This window comes from Aythya ferina (assembly GCF_964211825.1).
Source record: "Aythya ferina genome assembly, chromosome: 1".
Taxonomy (NCBI): Eukaryota; Metazoa; Chordata; class Aves; order Anseriformes; family Anatidae; genus Aythya; species Aythya ferina.
Window position 1 is genome coordinate 148,924,422 of NC_140296.1, and position 16,176 is coordinate 148,940,597.

The 16,176-nt window shown below is 42.3% G+C and overlaps 2 protein-coding genes across 4 annotated transcripts in view; one reads left to right on the forward strand and one right to left on the reverse strand.

The window, feature by feature from the left end:
• Window positions 1-7,160, forward strand: part of STAB2 (stabilin 2) — an 85,688-nt gene extending 78,528 nt beyond the window's left edge. The window contains exons 65-69 of the mRNA XM_084533113.1: window positions 366-524; window positions 2,711-2,818; window positions 4,986-5,114; window positions 6,194-6,313; window positions 6,963-7,160. Coding sequence (XP_084389239.1) covers window positions 366-524; window positions 2,711-2,818; window positions 4,986-5,114; window positions 6,194-6,313; window positions 6,963-7,013 — 567 coding nt within the window. The 3' untranslated portion in view covers window positions 7,014-7,160. The remainder of the gene's footprint in view (window positions 1-365; window positions 525-2,710; window positions 2,819-4,985; window positions 5,115-6,193; window positions 6,314-6,962) is intronic.
• Window positions 7,161-8,463: 1,303 nt separating this feature from the next.
• NT5DC3 (5'-nucleotidase domain containing 3) overlaps window positions 8,464-16,176 on the reverse strand; it is a 40,312-nt gene continuing 32,599 nt past the window's right edge. For all 3 annotated transcript variants that reach the window (XM_084533129.1, XM_084533128.1, XM_084533127.1), the window contains 3 exons: window positions 15,337-15,477; window positions 14,914-14,978; window positions 8,464-11,626 (listed from right to left, as the gene is read on the reverse strand). In XM_084533129.1, the coding sequence (XP_084389255.1) occupies window positions 11,365-11,626; window positions 14,914-14,978; window positions 15,337-15,477 (468 nt within the window). In that variant the 3' untranslated portion in view covers window positions 8,464-11,364. The remainder of the gene's footprint in view (window positions 11,627-14,913; window positions 14,979-15,336; window positions 15,478-16,176) is intronic.

Genomic DNA, 16,176 nt, shown 5'->3' on the forward strand with positions numbered 1-16,176 from the left:
AGGCTGTGAATTTGTTAAAAGAATCACACAAGTGATTTCATTTCATATGGGTTTATGCTCTGCCTTACATCTTCAAGCTATTTTAAGCATCTCCGAGGCTCATCGCTTCAGGTCATCACGCAGAAGAGTAAAAGCTTTTGTGCTAGTAGAACCAAGGTGTTGCCTCCTGTAGGTGGTGGTCAGACGTCAGCAGGGCCAGAGGATCCATCCCACTGTTCACTTACAGGTTTCCCAATAGTCTCTGTCCCATATTGCACTTGCTGCAGCATTAATAGCAACAGAGAAAAAGGATCACAAGCATGGGAGTAAATCCAGTGGATTAAATAGATTGATTCGTGTTTCTTGCATTTCTCTTTTATTTTTAGACACTCACTGGGCGAGACATTGAGTATCATTTATCTAATGCAACCATCATGTTTTACGATGATTTGACCAATGGAACCACTCTTCTGACCCGTGCTGGGGAAAAACTCCTAATTACAAACACCAGGGGCCAGGAGTATCCAGCTTCCACCACTGAACAGGTACCTTTTTAATAAATCTCCCATCTTCATGCTTTTTCCCTCTCATCCTGCACCCTCTAATCAGGTGATGCATTGATCTGGGGAGTACTCCTGGGGCACGCAGGAGCTGGGACTTCTGATAGCAGCCATCAAACTGCAAACTTACATGTTTGCAAGCAGCCAAGCTCCAACCTGCACAACTGGAAGGAAATTGCTCAGGCAGCCTGCAGGAGTCACAGCATGGGATACAGATTTGAGTCAACCCTTCTCTCAGATGGGCAGGGTTAATGGAGAGGGCAGTGTGATAATAGAAGAGACGGGAGCAGCAGCTTATCATTACAGAAAGGTGTTGACGTTTGTAAAATTTCTTTCTAATTTTCTGCTAGAGGGAGAAGACCCCAGCATGGTCTTATTCAGAGAAAAAGCAGACAAAGCTATTTCATTGCTATTTCTTTCTTAACAAAAATAAATAAATAAATAAATAAATAAATAAGGAAAAATCTACATCCTTTTTGTAAATGGAAAGTATCCTTTGATGTCTCATGTGCTGAGGGAACGGGGGTTGTTTACTTTGGAGAAGAGGAGGCTCAGGGCAGACCTTATTGCTGTCTACAACTACATAAAAGGAAGGTGTGCGGAGCTGGCGGTTGGCCAATGAGCAATAGGATTAGAGGGGATGGCCTCAAGTTGCACCAGGGGAGGTTCAGGTTGGAAATTAGGAGACATTTCTTTTAGACATTTCTTTTCAGAAAGAGCAGTCAGGCATTGGAACGGGTTGCCCAGGGAGGTGGTGGAGTCACTGTCCCTGGGGCGTTCAAGGAAAGGTTGGACGTGGTGCTGGGGGACATGGTTTAGTGGGTGACATGGGTGGTAGGGGGATGGTTGGACCAGATGATCTTGGAGGGCTTTTCCAACCTTAATGATTCTGTGATCCTTTGAACACACACCCAACTTTTCACTTTTTTAAAAATTATTATTAAGAAAATATTCACTGCCCAAGCAAATGACCTCTGTAAGAGCAGCCCCTTCAGACTGAGGCTGAGACTCTGCTGTGGGTGATGTTGCACAGCTGAATACGAAATGAAGTAGCCCTGCTTCTTGTGGGCTTGCAGTCAGCATGTGCTCTAGAGGATGACATTTGACCCAAGGACTGCTGAGTACCCATCATTGCATCTGGGGTGGGGATTTACACGGACACCAACAATAAGGAAAGAGGTGCTGCAGGAAGAGGTGCGCATATGACAGATTTACAGGCTTATTCATTTTCTCCTTCCCCTTGTTTGGGGGAAAAAAAATAAAAATAAACAAACAAAACACTCCTTTAGCATGAGAATTATCATACACTTCATTTATATTTAAGATCAACTTATACTGCCAACCCAGTAATCACATTAATGAAGTACACCCTCATGAGAGATCACGTGCACCAGCACAAGACTAACCCCATCTCTGTGTCCCTCTTTAACATGCTAGGAGCTCTTTCAGATCATTTTGATCTGATACTAGAGTTAGAAGAGTTTCTCCTTAAAAAATCCCTGGTGCTCCTTTACCTAATGTCTTCCAAAGCTGCCAAGGGGAGACTCTGAGCCATTAACACAAACCTTTCTCCTGCCCTCCAAAGCTGTTTGGAAACCTGTAGCTTTTCGTCCTCCCCAGAGGACCTGAGCAGGCCCCTTCTCACATCCTAGTGAGCTGTGGAACAGAACCAAAGTCCTGCTCCCCCATGCTAGGCCACCAAATAAACTGTGGGCTGCAGTTTCTAGTCAGTGCTGGCCCAGTTCCCAAATCAGCAACCTCTGTGCCAAGGCATCCTCAGCACAGAAGGCAGCTGTAACAGGAGCAGGCAGCTGGGCACTTCTCCTGCCTCTACACGAGTAACAATGCTCCTAATCTTGCCAACTGTACAAATATCACCAAAAAAATAAATGAAAGAAAAATGAAAGAAAGAGAGAAGGAAACAAGGAAGGAAGGAAGGAAGGATGGACAAGATCAATATACAAGAAAGGATGATAGTGACTTCATGTGCAGAAGAACCATTACAAGCCTGGGACCATCTTAGGATGGTGTCCAGTGAGGCAGCGGTGGAAGCCCACCAGCAATTTTTCTCAGTGTGTCAATAGCTGTTGTGGGAAAATAAGCTCAAGCTTTGTTTCAGCCTCAGAGGCAGGAGGGTAAAGCTCAGCTCTCATTGTTCTCTGTCCTTGCAGAACGAGATCAGATATGTGGATGGAAGCGCTATTGTGGAGTGGGATATAATCGCTTCCAATGGGATAATCCACGTCATTTCAGAGCCTTTGAAGGCTCCGCCAGCACCTGTAAGTACATGGTGACTTGTTGGGTGGCGGTAGGTGGCTTATATCATACCAAACTCACCACTGACATTCATATATTCCCAGTTTCCCTTCCATATATACAGTTTCAGTCTAAAGGGATACTTTGAAAGATTTGAAAGAAATTTAGAAAGTGAGAGTAAGGTATTAGTAAAGCTTGTTCTTCCCATCATTTATTTTTTCTTCAGTTGAATCACTAGGTCTAGCTTCCCAATCATCCAAGGTTTTATAAAACTCCATCTGAGTTGTTCCGAAAACACTTTCAAGCTTCTAAGGAAAACATTTGACTCTTGGCTTTGCACTCATTCCTGTCCAAAACAACAAGATGCTTTGAAAACTCTGATTTTATTTTTTTTCATGCATGAATTCCTGCCATGTCTCTAGTTGTCCAGTCATCTCACCCCCTAAAAAGACGAGGCAAAACACAAACAAACAAAAACATTAAAAATAAATAATAATAATAATAATAATAATAAAATAACAGCGCATGGCAAAATAACAGTACAGAGAGGGATGCAAAGGGATGCTGTCCTTTGAGAGCAGGTAATTCAAGCTAGCTGCTGCATTGGTTCAGGCTGACGTTACAATGGTACAGGGCCCTGTCCTGGGGATGTAGGAACACAATTCTCTATTTCACACCAGCAAAGTGTGCTGCTTTGTATGAAAGGGAAATGAACATTTCCTCCACCCACAATGCAACCTGTATGTCTGACAGAAATGAGACCTGTCACCCTTGGGAAAAGTGCACAGTGAGCATCTGCAGCTCTTTTTTTTCTTGCCACAAGATATTTGCTGTAATAAAAAGGATTTCTGTTCAATCAGGGTAATCCATTCTGGTCCCTCTCTCCATGTGCTGGAGGGGTCTCACTCACATTTCTGGCATGTCTATCCTAGCTCTGATTTAGGCAGTGACTAACTGGCCGCCTCTTCAGTCCATGAAGTTAATTCTATTCATACCCTATTTCTCACTTCCAGTTTGTTCAGAGAATCCCTATCTCCTGATTCAAAATAATAGGCAATTTCTGTCAGTCCATAGCAACATGATATTGCATTGTTTATAGCTCCTTTCACATGCTAGAGGGCAACTAAACATTTTCTAATATTTAGCTGTTCAGCTGCACCATGTAAATTACTTTGTTTTCTAAAAAAGAAATGAAGAGGGTGTATCAGTTATGACAATAATGTGATTACTTTTTGCCAGGGGAAGTTTAGTAATCAGTTTTCTAAGCAGGGGGACACAAAGCTAAGGAATCACTTGGAAGAGTCAGAGTAACTACCTATGAATCTCTTCCCCACTGCAGACCCCTCTTCACTTCCAGGATTGCCAGCAAAGAGCACCATACTGCAGGGAGATCACATTCCAAGTGCCCTGCGATCTCTCAGGCAAAATTATCATCACCCCAACTCTGCCCGTCCCCTTCATATCAGGGCTGTATCAGGCCACAGAGCTGCAAAAGGCAAACCAAAGCCCTACCAAACCAAAGCCCTACTGTGGAGGCATTTTTCCCATTTAGACTAAATCCAGAGGACACGTGAATTTCCTTCAGCTTTTCACCTAGGTATTTATTAAGAAGTTATGTAGGAACATAGACTCTGTCCTGGAACATGCAAAGAGCTACTTGAATTGGCATTTTACGTGCTTGACTGAAGAATGATCTCAAGTTAAAGGCAGTGAACATCTTGGAGCAGTTTGATTTGAGCCCTGGTAAGCATGGCTCAGAGGGTTGTCTATCTGCCCACACAAAGCAGTGGAGAATGAGCCTGAACTCATAGAGACCTTTAGGGTTTACACTAAAAGTTTTGAAAGCTACCTAAGGGACTTTGGTACACACTTCTCTGCAGGCTGGTGTGGTTTGAGTTTCTGTGGCTACTTTGAAAACCGTGACTAGAAAAAGATGACTTAGACATGCCCTGTATATTCAAAAACATAAACAAGATGAAGCTGCGCAGGAGCCAATGTCCAGTGTAGAGTAGCTAAGAAGAGCTAGTTTGCAATTATCAGAAGGCCGTATTAAACTGTCTCAGGGAATTACGTACTAGGAGACTACTGCAAAAGCAGTTTGTGAACTAAGGTACAGCTCAAGGAGATGCTGCATGTGCTGGGTGCTGGAAGGTGACCACCCCATAGCTCACCCTCTTTCTGTGCTTCCAGGTTCCTCTCCATGCCACTACTGGAACAGGGATATTCTTTGGCATATGTCTGGTTATTGGAGTCATGGCCTTTATTGGATACTCGTACCTCAGATTCAGAAGGAAAAACACAGGCTTCCAGCACTTCAAGGTAAGAGGCAGAAAGGGGTGCAAAGCAGGGAGCCAGCACTTCTCCACACCCACCTCACTTTCCAGAGTCACGGACTCCAATTTCTCCTTGTGCTTCATTAAGCTAGATGCATTCTAGATCAAGTTTTTTTTTCATTCACGCTTGAACTGTTCAGACTAACACATGGAGCAGGTGGGGAAGGCTTACACATCTGCCTTGGGCACTAGCTCAACTTTTGCCTGCTGCACCCCTCTGGGGTGTCCTACCAGGGATCCAGCTCTCACTGACACTTTGAACACCAAGGACTGGCCAAAAGCTTACATCTGAACAGCATCAGAGCAGAAATCTGGTCAGCTTTAGGTCAGCTTTAAGGAAGCAGACAACTTTCAACCACTTGAACAAGTGAACTTGTTCTATTCTCTTCCCTTCCCCTCCGTGGCACTGCTAATAGCTTTACAGTTCTGGAGGTTGAAACATTTGATAGGAAAAAGGCTGGATTTAAAGACAAGCAAATTGAAGTGCTTATCAGGATTGAGAAGTACAAATTTTTATACTGATGAATTCTCATGCTGACTTTCTCTCAACTAACCTAGCCTCACACAGTATCATGACAATGAAAACCAGGCACCAACAGCCAAGCTACTCAGAGAAGAGAAGGATGATAGCATAACAACATACACCTGAATCCACCCAAACGAAAGTCTACCTGGAAGGAACCAGAAACCTCCTCCTATTCTAGCTTCTGTATAATATGAGTTGTCTTTAGAAACAAAAAGGGAGCCATAAGCCAGGGGAAATGCTTGTAGTTCTACGTGGTAGCAATGAGAGCACTCAGCCACATCCTTTTCATGGTAGGAACAATGCCAGTGCAGTACTACTTCTCCCATTCCTTGCTGTTATTAAAAAGAAGGGAGGAAAAGGTATCAGTGGTAAGTGATACAAGATACTACAGTCACCCAAAATAGAGTTCATGTCTAGAGGCACAAATTTAGCAAGCTCATTCAGAACACTGTGTTAGTCAGTGGGGAAACCTAAGTGCCCCACTTAATGCATGAAATGAGAAGGATGGATTTTAAGCAGGTTTTTGTGATTTTATGTAGTCAAAAGATGACACTGATGTAACATCACTGGACAAGTCCCAGCCTTCAAATATCACCAACCCCTCCTATGAAAGTTCTTCTGCACTGACTCCACCAGAACCTACGTATGATCTTTTCTCAGTAAGTGTGCATTTTGATTTGAGACACATAACTAAGATTATGATAAGAAGAAATGACTTAATAAAGTGAAAATGTTCGCTTGGGAAGAGGAGAAAAATAAAAAGTGAGGGGGAAATACCATTCAGGATCCTGACTTTCTTACCTCAGCCCACCTAGAAATGGGGTCGGCCCACTTGAAGCAAAAATAAGGGTATGGTCTACAGCTCCATTTCAAGTAATGACTCATGAGGCTGCAGTCTACCTTCAAAGAGAGATGAATTAACTTGGACTTCAAATGCTGCTAGATGCCAGTGATGCATCTATATAAAACTTTAAAAAGCCTTTTGTCTTTCCTTCTCCTTGCTGTAAACGCAGCTGAGTTGCATGCAAGCACTCTTTGACAGTCTGAAATGCAGAGGGAAGGGGGAGGGAAACAAGGGAAGGAAAGTCTGAGTAACACCAGAATGTAGAGAGAGCCTCTGTGGTCCAATTCAGCAAGACTCGCATACACACAGAGTTTAAAGAACACAGTAAACCTTTTTGCATGCAGTAAAGAGACTTGTTTTGTGCAAAAGTAGCAGGTGCAAAGTGCCATCTGTGTGGACAAATTGCCAAAAAGGGAAGTTAATTTGCTGCACGATGTCCAACTCTTTTTCGTTCTCTTCTACAGGATTCAGATGACCAGCAGCTTGTGATGAGTGGTCCGTATGATCAGAACTAAAGAGGAAGTTTGGCATTACTAATTATAAACCACACTTCTTTTTGCATTCACTGTGGAGGAAAAAAAAAAAAAAAAAAAAAAAAAAAAAAACAGCACCTAGAGCTTTCAGGGAATAAAATCTCATTATAAATTAAAAACCAAATCAAAGAGTACAGCCTTGTTTAACATGCAGTCTGTAGGGTTTGCAAAGTGACCAACCTCAGAAGTGTTACCTCTGTCTTAGAAATATCGACTATGGGTGCTAAATGCAAAACTGAGTCTCGATTCTTGAACCATCCAGAGACGCTTCTCTATGACAAGGGTAAAACTTTCACTAGCTTTCTATTTCACTACTTCCATTCTTCTGTACAGAATTTAGTCCAAAATCTTCTTCTGTACAGTCATTTAGCCAAATGCCCTCAAACACACAGGGCTGCTAACCTGGCAAATAGCCTAAATTTGCTATTACTCCAGCTCTATGCCTTTGTTTTGGCTTGGCTATAAATACATCCACCCAGCATAAAACAGAACATGTATGAAACTTGTATTTTTAAACTGAGGGGATTTTTTTATTAGTATCCTTGCTTATAAGAATTTCAGAGCAGGAAATGAAAGCTTCCTGTCTGTCCCACTTGCATGCCCTAAGGCTTTTGTCTTTCGTCCTACTTTCCTGGGTTTTCTTTCTATCTCGTATCACTGTACAAAGGGAAATATTATGTGTATCAGCTTTAGCAAGAAGTATAGGGTAGTTGAGGGAATTAAAATAGGGATTTTTACTCAATTTTTACTTGAAACGTTTTTGTGAAAAAGTAGTTATGAACATACCTTGCCATTTCATGACCACATTCAGATTTTCAGGTCTGAAAGGAGCAGAAGCTGTCTGTATCTACACATACCACAATTGTGCCAAGCACATTAATGTTGCCTTTCAAGCAATGCACAGCAATAGCAGCTCTCTGCACCTTACTATTAAATGTCAATCAGACCCTACTTTGATTGCTAGAAACCACAAAATGGCAAGACAAGAAAGATTTTATTGCTGGCAGCAACAATGTTCAGCTACAACATACCTCCTGGTGTTTTCTGCATGGGGGAGTGGGAGAGAAGATGGCACTGCAGGAGAGCATCCATCACCTCTGAGAACATCCCCAGGATGCCTCACATCAGAGCAAGGCATATGGGCCAACCCAGGGTTGACAATGCAACTATCAAGGACAGACAAGGGAATCTAATGTGTAAATATGACCGAATGAAAGCCACAGATGGAAGTCATTTCCCTAACTCTCTCCATGCCCCGACACATTCCTTCTTGATTTTCTCTAGAGACAGTAAAACAAAATTTTAGAAGGGACAGGCACCCTTACATACACACATGTTTGGGGGAGCTTTCCCCAGTTTTGCAACAATACAATTCCTGTTCTTACCTTCTCCCAAGTCACCCAAAAAATTAAGGCTCATAGGGACCAGAAGACAGAGTCCAAGCATTTATTTTTGTAATAATCATTAAATATTTTTTAATCACAAAAAACAGTTTCCATAGTTCATTAAACTCTTCTTTTACTGACAGACTATCCTCCCCTCAGTTTTTACAGAACAGAAAAAAATTTCTTTTTACTTTGGTGTTCAAATGAACTACACTTCCAAAATCAACATAAGCAGACATTGCCCTTTCAATGTGCTCAAAAATCTCTTAGAAGTCAGTAACATAAGGTTAAAATAAATTATGCAAAGAGCACTGAGGTTTACAGCTCGAGTTCTTTGAAATAATTACAAAAACACAATACATTTTTAAAAGAATAATATTCTAGCACTGAAAAATAAATAATGCATTTTAAAATTCTCACTTAAATTCATATTGTATATATTTTTAACAGAACATAACACTTCCATAATTATTATTTTTCATGCAATGTTGTTTCAAGAAGTCATGCAACATAAACAAGATTCTACTTCAGCTGCCTGCTGTCACATAGCTTTGTACAGAAGTTTGATGGGTTTGTAAGTTGAGAGGGAGGAAAAATCACCTTGAAACAAAATGGGCAGTATGTGGGTAATATCATCCAACCCAGTCAGACTGTTCCTGGTTAACACAGGAAAATTAGGCAAACAAACTGACTCCTAGCCAGCTTTCAAAGAAGAAACACAAGAGCTATAACCAAAGAATTAGCAAATGCAATAATGCAGAACTGAAGAACAACACTCTTCATTGCTGATAGTGACATGAAGAATGTACAGTGGGTTTTATTTTAAACAGTGCATTGAGATCTCTAGAGCATGAAAGGTGCTACGCACATGTAACACCAAGTTCAGTTCTAGCTGAGCATGAGGATAAAAAAATGAAGGCAAATTGGGGACATTTCCATCCCCAAATTTCAGCTGACAGAACAGCCTGCATTGTCGAGTTATGCTAAATATTTCTTGCATGGCTCCATAAACAACTCTCCTCATAAAGCCAAATTACCTTCTTCTTCCACCAAAACAGCAGGACTGTCAGATGAACTTACTCATTTCAGGTATACTCTTCTGTTTGTACACACCACACACGCGCGTGCGTGCACACAAGCACTCACTTGAGGAGTGTGGCATGTCAAGTTTCAAATAGGAGCACAAGAAAACCATGAACGTAAAATCCATAAGCACCTCTCAGGACTTCAGACTGATTTCAAGCATACAGGAAAACTGCATATGAAATTGTGCAGGCTAGATTAAAATACATTCTTTACTTTGCAAACATGCTTTTAAAAACATGAAAGATACTGCATCTGGAATTCAGTACAGATTCTTGCATATAAGACAAGTTAAAAAACAAACAAGAAAACTTTTGGTCACCAAAAGTTTGTTTACCTGACTATCACGGTATGAACCAAGTGATATCCCATAATGAAATGAAAGATACCAAATGCTATGTATTTTGTCAATTATATGTTTTTAAGAACTTAAATACTTAATAACTAAAATTTGAAAACCATTAGTCATTATGCCTTCTAAAATGGCTGGAGCAGGAAGCACCAGTTCAAAAATAATAACTTTCCTTTGGATGCAGAGACAAGAAAGCATCCTGATTTAAAAACAACTACATATCAGTTCTATAAAGTGCCTGTTCGAGGAAACACATCGACAGATGTTTTCCTTGTGCAAAATAGACATTTTTCAGCTCAAATCTTTGGAACATATATGCTACGCAAAGCTTGTGTTCGTGCCTTTCTTGCAATTTTAGTAATCCTATAAGATTTCTCACCTGCACAGTTAAAATTGTTTTGCTTGATGCAAATTGTCCGTCACCCCCAATCCAGCTTTGGGGGGTTGAGCTAAAAAAAAATGTCATCAGAAAACTGTTTTTCATCTGCTCACGTCTCCTCTCCCTCCTCCCCCCCCCCCAAATTCATGTGCCCATTGTGCGTGTTTACTTTTGAATGCAGAAGTCTGTTACTGAAGGCTACATCAAGTACCTCATCTCCGAGGGAGCTTCAAAACCGCACTGCGTGCCACTGTAAGACACTTGTAAGTTTTTAAAGCAGCATTTAGGATCAATCTAAAGCCTGATGGAATTCTGCCTCCACTTTGAAATGCGCACTGTGAGACCTGTTGTGATGGCTTTGTTACCAGAGAGCGGGTATTTAAACAGTTTGGAAACTTAAAAAGAAAGGCGTCAAAGTCAGCACAAGGAAGCTGAAGCACTCCAAGCTTCCTGTCACTGCCAGGTTTAGGTTCAGGTCCACCTACAGCCAAGCACAGACAGTACAAGAACAGAAAATGATGTACAGGCAAGAAAAGAAGCCCACCAGCCTGAGCGTGCCTGTACTGCAGTCATTGCAATGCTCCAGAGATGCACCCAAGCATTACACCAGTTAGTTCAGTTGCAGATAATGCTCTAGCTACAGCAACAGAAGTTACTGCTGGTGCCATATCCCTCTCAGTCTCACCATAAAGTGGTTAGTAACAGCGTATCACTGAATGACTAACACTGGATTTAAGCTTTTCAGTGCCAAGAGCCATGACAGGCTCTAGCTAGAGTTCCGATCACAGCCAGGAAGGACAGCACAGCTATTTCTTTGTAAGCCACAAGGCTGTAGATCAAGGTTTCCAATGAACAAACAAAAGCAACCACCCCAGAACATCACCAGCCTTTCCCCCTCAAATTTGTCCTCTCTCCCAGCCCTCTGCTATTTTGGCAGTTCATTATATCCTCTGTGTGTAAGAAAAGGTTTTGCATCTCTGAGCAGGAGAGGAGAAAATAGGTGCTATGCTTACTGAGAACAAGTAAGAATTACATCTAAATCAAGGTAACAGATTTAAGTGAGTTAAATAAAATGCATCCATATTCCAAAAAAAAGGATGTATTTGCCCATTTTAGAGAGAATAAGGCAAGTGCTTATTTGATCTGAACTGTCTCTTGTAGGAAGGGTATTCTGAATGTACCAGTGCACAGCTGATCTGACCAGCCAGGAAGTTCGTGCTGCAAAGGAGTCCTTCTTGGATAAAATGTGTAGTCAGGCTCATAGTTCAAGAGACAACTCAGCGATGCCATGTAGATATCTGCAAATCTAGAGAGACGTCTTAGGAAGTATGTGGGATTCTCATCCGTTCTGAATAAGCTTCCAAACTGTGCATTGAAGAAATTCCTGTTCATTTCCCTGTCCCCCCAAAAAAGAAAACAAAGAGAATGAATGGGAAGTACTCACACACATCTCTTTATCAGCTAGTTTCCAGAACTTGAAGCAAGCAGCTCCTATAACCTATGCTGTGTGTTATTCTCTCACCAATTCATTTCAAAACACTTAAGTGCACCATATAAAGTTTTCCACTTCCTGCATATACGTAGCCCAAATCTAGTCAACACAGTAGTGAAAAGAAAAGCTTCATATTTCTCCCACTAAAACAGTGGTAAGATGTTCCTTACTTCAGAAACATGACATCTCAAGCTTTCACTTCTAGAGATTTTTAGAGAAGACTTTTGTGTTTATCTAAATCCTAATGATATCCATTGGTCCCAGAGATAAAAGACTTAAAAAAAAAAAAAAAAAGATTTAGCTTAACGTACACAAAATACTTAAACACATCTTGGAATTAACCTCTGTTATTAGTCAGTCACTGTAGTCACTGTTAAGCAGTACTCCTATTTCATTTACTTCCACATTTCTGTGGAAGGCTGCTGTTAGCTCAGTTGCTGTCCTCACCAACAGTGCACTTCACGCACTCTGTATTTAGGGATTGCTCTCTCATGCTAGCATACTTTTAGGAGCTTTAGCCCTGTTGCCTGTCTTTGTGATGAGACCATTACTAAATCCAGTGTAGCACAGAGCCCCATTTCTGTATACTCCAAAATACATTGTATGTAATCTGAACAAATCACCTAAAAAAAAAAAAAAGAGAGAGAACAGAAGAACTTAGTGTTATTCCCTTGATACAGAAATACATTTTCAAATTGTGCACAAGTCAAGCTGTGTAATCAATAGCAATGATGACAGCTGAACATAGCAGAGGAACTGGAGAACCCAGATGAGAAAGAAGAGTATTTCATCTAGTATTTGCCTAGATTTCAAGGCAAGCTACCCCTTGCATCGCAACATCTTCTGTCAAGAAAGAAGGGTTACTGTCATGGGGGACTCCCTTCCGAAAGGGACAGAGGGCCTGATTTGCAATCTGGACCCAAGCCACAGGGCAGTCTGCTGCCTCCCTGGGGCTCGGGTGAGAGACATTGCCAGGAAAGTCACTCACCTGGTGCAGCCCACCAACTACTACCCGCTACTGGTTTTTCAGACTGATAATGACGAAGTAGCAAGGAGAAGTCCAAGAGCATTCAAAAGGAACTTTAGGGCTTTGGGGCGACTGGTTAAAGGATCAGGGGCACAAGTTGTTTCTGCCTCTGTCCTTCCGATAGGAGGGATCAATGTTGACAAGCAGACTCAGCTTACTAACAGGTGGCTTCAAGACTGGTGCAGCTGGCAGAATTTTGGGTTTGTTGATCATGGGAAGGTCTACACAACACCGGGGCTGCGGGCACCAGATAGGATGCACCTCTCCCAGAGTGGGAAAAGTATTTTTGCTCAGGAGTTAGCAGGGCTGATAGATAGGGCTTTAAACTAGAGTTGAAGGGGGAAAGGGATAAAACCAGGCCTGCTGGTAATAAGCTAATGGATGGCACGCTAGAATCAGAGGAACTGTGTGCTAGTGAGGTCCTTTGGTCTGCTCCACAAGGTGCTGCATGCAGTGAGGAGCATTTGAAGTGCTTCTACACAAAGGCACACAGTATTAGGGATAAAATGGATGAGCTAGAAGTCTTGGCCCAGTCCTACACCTACGATATCATCGGCATAAGCGAAACCTGGTGGGATGAGTCCTGTGGCTGGCGTGCTGCAATAGATGGTTACAGGCTCTTCAGGAGGGACAGGCAGGGTGGGCGAGGTGGGGGGTGGCAATGTACATGAAGAAGGGGCTGGACTGGGTGAAACTTGAAATTGGTGATGGCAAAGTTTACAGCCTCTAGGTAAGGATTAAGGGACAAACAAATAAAGGGGATGTCGTTGTGGGAGTCTATTACAGACCACCTGGACAGGATGACAACGCCAATGAATTATTCTTTGAGGAACTAAGAGATACCTCGAGATCAAATCCCCTTGTCCTTATGGGGGATTTCAACTTGCCAGACATCAGCTGGGATTACCACATGGCTGACACAAGCAGGTCCAGGAGATTCCTAAAGTACCTCGATGATAACTTCTTGGTGCAGGTGCTAAGGGATCCAACTAGGAAAGGTGTCCTCCTAGATCTGTTGCTGGAGAACAGAGAGGGTCTTGTGGGGCATGTGGTAATTGGCAGCTGTCTTGGTCATAGTGACCATGAAGCGGTTGAGTTTTAGAGCTGGGCAATCACCAGCCACATGAAGTTTAACAAGAGCAAGTGCTGGATCCTGCACCTGGGATGGGGCAACACTGGCTATACACACAGGCTGGGCGAGGAGACACTGGAGAGCAGCCCCGCAGAGAGGGATGTGGGTGGGGGTTGTGGTTGATAGCAAATTGAATTTGAGCCAGCAGTGTGCCCTGGCAGCCAGGAGGGCCAACTGTACCCCAGGGGTGCATCAAGCACAGCGTTGCTGGTTGGTCAAGGGAAGGGACTGTCCCACTGTGCTATGTGCTGGTGCAGCCTCACCTCGAGTACTGTGTGCAGTTCTGGGCATCATAGTACAAAAAGGACATGAAACTGTTGGAGAGTGTCCAGAGGAGGGCTACAAAGATGGTAAAGGAACTAGAGGGGAAGACGTATGAGGAGTGGCTGTGATCACTTGGCCTGTTTATCCTGGAAAAGAGAAGGCTGAGGGGAGACCTCATCGCTGACTACAGCTTCCTCACAAGGGGGAGTGGAGGGGCAGGCGCCGATCCATTCTCCTTAGACACCAGTGATAAGACCCAAGGGATTGGTATCAAGCTGCAGCAGGAGAGGTTCAGGTAAGACATCAGGAAGAGGTTCTTCACCAAGAGGGTTGTCACACACTGGAACAGGCGCCCCAGGGAAGTAGTCACTGCACTGAGCCTGTCGAAGTGTAAGAAGGGTTTGGACTGTGCACTCAGTCATATGGTCTGAATTTTTGGGTAGACCTGTGTGGTGCTAGGAGTTGGAATCAATGATCCTTGTGGGTCCTTTCCAACTCCGGATATTCTATGACCTGACATTACTCTTTCATGCATAAAACTACTATCTATTCTAAGGGGAGGAGGGGCTCATGTGCACAAAGGTCAGAGGGGAGAAAAGCTGAAGAAGAAACAGGTAAAATTTGCTATGTAAAGCAATATTCTAGAAAGTCAGTAGTTACCAGGGAATATAAATCAAGAATGGAGAGAAATTCTGGAGAAATCCATGAAAGACGTCACACTTGGCTACCATGAAGAATATTGCAAATAGCTCAACTTCCATTTCTTACCTCATTTCCTTTCTTTCCTTCTTCCACTCTTCTAAAATCATTTGTGAATCAGGATCACGGTGAACCTGGAATATAAAATGTAGATAACAGATAATTAAGGATGCCTTCATACATGAACCTTTCCATTAATAAACTCTTATCAGCTAACAGGAGATGAGGAATGCTTCAGAGATCGTTATACAACAATCACTCACATACCTTAACCAACTGAAAGTGGAAATCAGCAAAGCATGACCAGTGGAAGAAAGGGTCAAAATTTTGAGAAAGATAATAATTGCAAATAATTAAAGCATTTATTTATTTGCAGTTACACTGGGGACTTCAGTGAGACAGAACCCACTTGCAACATCAATGTTCAGCATTTAAAGACTTAGCCAGATCCCTTCAGCTATACGGAACCGATTACACATACACTGAACAAACCTGCATGTGTTCCAGTAATCCTGTCAGAGTTTGTAGCCAGGTCATGGTTTGAATGTACTTCTCTGTGTTCATGATTTTAATCTCTGATCGTAACTCTGGAATAATTGCACCAGTGCGCCAGCCATGCTTCAGGGTCAAATCCTATTTACCAGAAAGTATGAAAAAGAATGCAAGTATTAGTCTTAAAAAGAACTACTTAAAGGAATTGAGTAATTTGACCATTCTTTACTCCCGAAGTGTACTAATTTAAATTGCTTCTTCTGCATAAGCAAACATATTAAACAACGGGACTTAATTGTGCCAACATGCAACGGATTTTAATTTTAAAGTAAGCTCCAAATACCATGTCTTCCACGAGGAAGATATTATAGATGAGATCTTTGCTGCTGTCAGAAGCATATGGAGGAAATGTGTTGAGTTTGTGGTGTCAACCCTTAAACTCATAGTTGACAGAAGGCCTTATCAGGACCTCCAGCTATTCAAGCTTCTCCTGACAAGATGAGGCTGCTGCTACCTGTGTTCTTTCCTCCATTGGGCAAGAGAAGAGTAGAGCTGCCTCCTTCTTCACTTGGCCCTACGTAGCATCCAGGCTTACTTTTCTTTTTAAAAGCATGCTGGGCAAAAATATTAACATCTGCTGCTGAACCACAATACGGCAGCATGGCTGACAATCAGTCTTGTAAAGGAATTAATACACAAGGAATTACAGAAGAGTTAAGTGATGGTAACTTATTCTGAAGTAAGAGTGAACAGCACATTTGCTTGTAAGGTAATATGAAAACACCCGGAGAGGGGGGCTGCAAACCCCAGCAAGATCTCAGGAAGAAAGTCAGTTTACTA